This window comes from Quercus robur, chromosome 9 (assembly GCF_932294415.1).
Source record: "Quercus robur chromosome 9, dhQueRobu3.1, whole genome shotgun sequence".
NCBI lineage: Eukaryota > Viridiplantae > Streptophyta > Magnoliopsida > Fagales > Fagaceae > Quercus > Quercus robur.
This window is the reverse complement of record NC_065542.1, coordinates 16,697,787-16,702,746: the sequence shown is the minus strand read 5'-3', so window position 1 is coordinate 16,702,746 and position 4,960 is coordinate 16,697,787. Positions and strand designations below refer to the sequence as shown.

The 4,960-nt window shown below is 42.2% G+C and overlaps 1 protein-coding gene across 1 annotated transcript; it reads left to right on the top strand.

Moving 5' to 3' along the window:
- The first annotated feature begins 768 nt into the window (after positions 1–768).
- On the top strand, positions 769–1,383 carry LOC126700781 (uncharacterized). Its single transcript, XM_050398967.1, has one exon. The coding sequence runs from the start codon at positions 769–771 to the stop codon at positions 1,381–1,383; it is 615 nt and encodes a 204-aa protein (XP_050254924.1).
- The last annotated feature ends 3,577 nt before the right edge of the window (positions 1,384–4,960 follow it).

Here is a 4,960-nt window from a genome sequence, read left to right as displayed (position 1 = left end):
AAATGGTGCCAAAGGGCAATCATTGTTCAGCCCATTATTATCAAGTTATAAATATATGAAGAAAAGGGGAAAAAGGGGTTAGACACTTGAAAGGTAGGATTGGGAGAATAGCCAAGTATACAAGGGAAGGCTTCTAGTGAGAGAGGCTAGCTACTCTACCAAGCACTTAAGTGAATCTGCCCAAGAGCTACCCATTGTAGGATACTCAAAAACCCACCAAAACAAGTAAATTATGAGCCCAATTACTAGGTTAGCCCTTCAGTGGAAAATCGGGTATGTATAATTGGCGCCGTTTATGGGAATCTCTTACACAACTGTAGTTCCAACGGAATTTGCTTAACGGAAGATGTCTAATCATCGTTTAGAAAGCTATGCTAGTAGTGGGTGCGGGGGCTCGTCCTAGAGTTCTAGCTAGCAAGAAAGGAGGTATAAGCGAAATGAAGGCCAAAGACATGAGCGGGGTGAAGAACACTCTAGCTTGGGGGAGGAATTGTCGCAAACGTATTGGTCCCCAAGCAAGAGCATCATGACAAGCAAGATCAAGAGTTAGAGCGTCTACACAGGCTTGTAAAGGACCTGGAGTTTGAGGTACGAAGCAGGTGCCGAAGAAGGAATCATAATGACTCTCCTGAAGGATCAGTAAGTGTGGGGGACAGTCATGGAGAAGCGTCCTGCCAGTTTGGTTCCGATCGGTCCAGGGACAGATCACGGGATTTCGCTGATAGGGATTCAGTTTCCCTTGAACGACGTAAGCACTGGAGTGCCAAAATGGATGCTATGAGCCATGCATCGCACAGAGCGACCCAGTCACCGTTCTTGGATGAGATTGAACGAGCTCAAATGCTGAGGAGATTTAGCAAACCACCATTCATCTCGTACGATGGAAAGACAGATCCCGTTGAGCACGTCAATCATTATATTCAAATGATGTCTCTATACAATCAAAATGATGCGCTTGTGTGTAAAGTATTTCCTTCTAGCCTCGGGCCTACTGCTTTAAGGTGGTTTAATGGGTTAAGGAAGGGATCAATTCATAATTTTGGAGAGCTAATTCAAGAGTTCGGAGTCTGGTTTATGACATGTAGCTGGGTACTCCAGCCAGTGAATGCGTTACTCTCTATGAAGATGGGAGCCGGGGAAACTCTTCAGAGTTATGCTAGTAGGTATTGGGAGTTGTATAATGAGATCGGTGGAGGTAATGAAAAGGTGGCAGCAAGTACTTTAAGGCTGGGTTTGCCTGAAGATTCGGAGTTACAGGAGTCATTAACTAAGAGGCCTCCTGAGAATATGCGACAACTTATGAGACATATTAAGGAGTATAAAAGGCTGGAAGATGATCTGGAGCAAAACAAAGGAAATGCACCTATCGTGCCGCAATACTAGAAGGAGTCTCGATTAGGGGGCTTCTAGCCACAGGCTAAGAAGGAATTAAGAATTCAAGAGCCCAATGCCCATACTAGGGAAATCAATGTGGCGTTTAAGGAGCCCGTGCATAAGATTTTGGAACGAATAAAAAATGAGCCTTATTTTCGGTGGCTAAGCAAAATGGGGAGTGACCCAACGAGAAGGAATTAGAATTTGTACTGTACTTACCACCGAGACAAGAGGCACGCCACCGAGCAATGCAGGATATTGAAGGACCACTTAGAGGAAGGAATTAAGGATTCAAGAGCCCAATGCCTATACTAGGGAAATCAATGTGGCGTTTAAGGAGCCCGTGCATAAGATTCTGGAACGAATAAAAAATGAGCCTTATTTTCGGTGGCTAAGCAAAATGGGGAGTGACCCAACGAGAAGAAATTAGAATTTGTACTGTACTTACCACCGGGACAAGAGGCACGCCAACGAACAATGCAGGATATTGAAGGACCACTTAGAGCAACTAGTGAAGTCAGGGCACTTGAAAGAATTTGTCACGGAGCCTGGGAGTGGCGAAACTAGGAGAACCACAAGGCCGCAAGGGAATACACTTCCACCCCTATTAGGAGTGATAGAGGTTATTCATGCAGCCTCAATGGGCACCTCGGCAACCCGACGAAGGGGGGTGTTAACCGTAGTATCAGTAGAGGGCAGGGGCGGCTCTACGTTGTAGTCAGGTGGTTCAAATGAATCCCCTGACCCAAATTCTTTATATATATATATATATATATATATAATATTTTTATTAAAAAATGTTTTGAACCCCTGACAATACAAATTTTCACCCCCTCACCTTTAAACCTGACCCTTTTTATTTAAAGCCCAACTTAAACTCTAGGAAAAAAAAAATATCCAATAGAAAATTTCGGTTTTTAATTTCAGAAATACAAAGCCCATAAATAAAATTTTGAAAAATCATAAAAATAAGGCCAAATAAAACCTAGTAGTTGTCGCTGCGTAGCCTCAAAAATTCCCACTATCCTTCTTCACTCTCCAAACCCAAAGGAAAAAGGCTAACTATACTTCACACACAAAATCTACCACTGCTTAGCCCCACGATCTGTCGTCGCAGCCACTTAATTGCCCCTTGATATGCCGCCTGGATCTGGTTTTGAAAATCTATGTTCTTAATCGCCGCCTCCATATCTCTCTCTCTCTCTCTCACTGTGAGTGTGTTTTTGCTTTGTCTTTATCTCTGTTCATGTGTCTTCTTCGAAGCTCCACCTCTTACTCACATGTTTGATGTCTTGCCATATGGTGTATATGGGTTATAGTGTTTTGTATTTTTTTAATTGAGTTTTGAGCCATATACGTGTCTGATTGTGTAGTCACTGTTACTGCAGTTTCTATGAATTTATGTGTAGTCATAATTGAGTTTGTCTTTTGCACTTTGACTGTTTGACTGAATTTGTGACTTGTCAGTAGTTGTTAGCTATGTGGGTGGGTTAATACATTACAATAACAATATCAAATATTTAAAGAATTGTAAACTTATAAATTAAAAAATTGCAAAAAATCAATTAACAACAATAATTAATATGTTTATTACATTAGAAAAAAAAAATATGCCAAATGATCTTATAGTTTATTTTTTATTCTTTTGCTAGAACTATGGACAAATTTGTAATAAGTAAACTCTGTAGGCCGCAAGATTCATCTCTTACTCAAAATCTATCTTCTACTCAAGTTTCTTATTGACCCCCCTAGACAAAAATCCTGGACCCGCCCTTGGCAGAGGGTAACTGAGAAGACTGTCCACATGGAAAGAGAATGGAGCCTACTCAAGAGCCGATCGCGTTTAACAACGATAATTTAGAAGGAACAACTCAGCCACATGATGATGCGCTCACGGTTACCACTCGGATAAATGGTTTTATAGTTAAAAGGGTGTTTGTGGACCAAGGAAGTGGAGTTGAAGTAATGTATCCTGATCTGTTTAAAGGGCTGGGTTTGAAGACTAAAGATTTGTCCAAATATGACACACCTCTAGTGGGATTTGATGGCCATATGGTGGTACCTGAGGGGCAGATTTCACTTCCCGTGAACATGGAAGGAAAGGAGGTCATGGTAAATTTCATTGTGGTTAGTTCATTTTCTCCCTATACAGCTATACTCGACAAGCCATGGATTCACGCGATGGGGGCGCTATCGTCCACTTTGCATGTTAAGGCGAAGTTTCATACTGACCATGGTGTTGGAACAGTAAGAGGAGATCAGTAGGCAGCAAGACAGTGCTTAGTGGTGGTCGTAAATTAGGAGATAAAGCAAAAAGAATCGGCCGAAGAGGTCCCTTTATAGCAATTACAGGAGCCCTAAGAAGGTCAGGGGGCTGACAATGCCGAGGACCTGAATAGGGTAAGCATACTGCCTTGTGAAAATAGGAGCTTTCAAATAGGAACAAGTATGAAGCATAAGGATCGTGTGAACCTATTGTTGTTACTAGTCTAGAATCTGGACGTTTTTGCATGAAGTCCTTACAAGGTACCCAGAGTGAATCCGAAATTTATAACTCACAAACTCAACGTGGACCCATTGTTCCCACCTAAGAAGCAGAAGCCAATAAGATCGGCTAAAGAGCACATTGAAGCTGTTAAACAGGAGGTTAAAAAGTTGAAGGAAGCCGGGGTGATAAAAGAAGTCTTTTTCCCGGAATGGTTATCCAATACCGTGGTAGTGAAGAAGAAGAATGGCAAGTGGAGGATATGTGTGGACCTTATCGATCTCAACCGAGCATGCCCTAAAGATCCATTCCCGGTGCCGAAGATTAATCAGTTGGTGGACGCCACGTATAGACACCCTAGGATGAGTTTTCTAGATGCTTTTCAAGACTATCACCAAATTGCTTTGGCCACAGAGGACCAAGAGAAAACGTCATTTATCTCCCCTGAAGCTAACTACCACTACATAGTAATGACGTTCGGCTTAAAGAATGCAGGGGCCACCTATCAAAGGATGATGACCAGAATGTTTAGAGAGAAGATCGACAATACAGTGGAAGTCTACATTGATGACATGGTGGTGAAGAGCAAGGAAGTTCAAAGGCATGTCGATGATCTCGTTGATATATTTAAAGTACTTAGGCAGCACAAGTTACGTCTCAATGCCGATAAGTGTGTTTTCGGTATGGGGGCTAGCAAATTCCTAGGGCACATGATCACCCACTATGGAATACAAGTGAATCTTGATCAGATAAGCACCATAGAGCAGCTTAAGCCACTAAGTAGTCCAAAAGAGGTGCAAGTATTGACCGGGATGTTGGCTGCACTAAACCGATTTGTTTCAAAATCTGCTAATCAGTGCCATCCATTTTACCAATTACTGAAAAAGTGGAGAGGCTTTCAGTGGACCGAGGAGTGTGAGAAGGCTTTTCAGGATCTGAAGAAGTATCCTGATAAGTACACCAATATTTTTTGCCTCGGAGGCTGGTGAAGATTTGTTTATGTATTTGTTGGTGTTTGAGCGCGCAGTAAGCAAGGTATTGTTGAGAGATCCAGGAGTTCAAAAGCCAATCTACTACATCAGTAAGACCTTGGTCGATGCA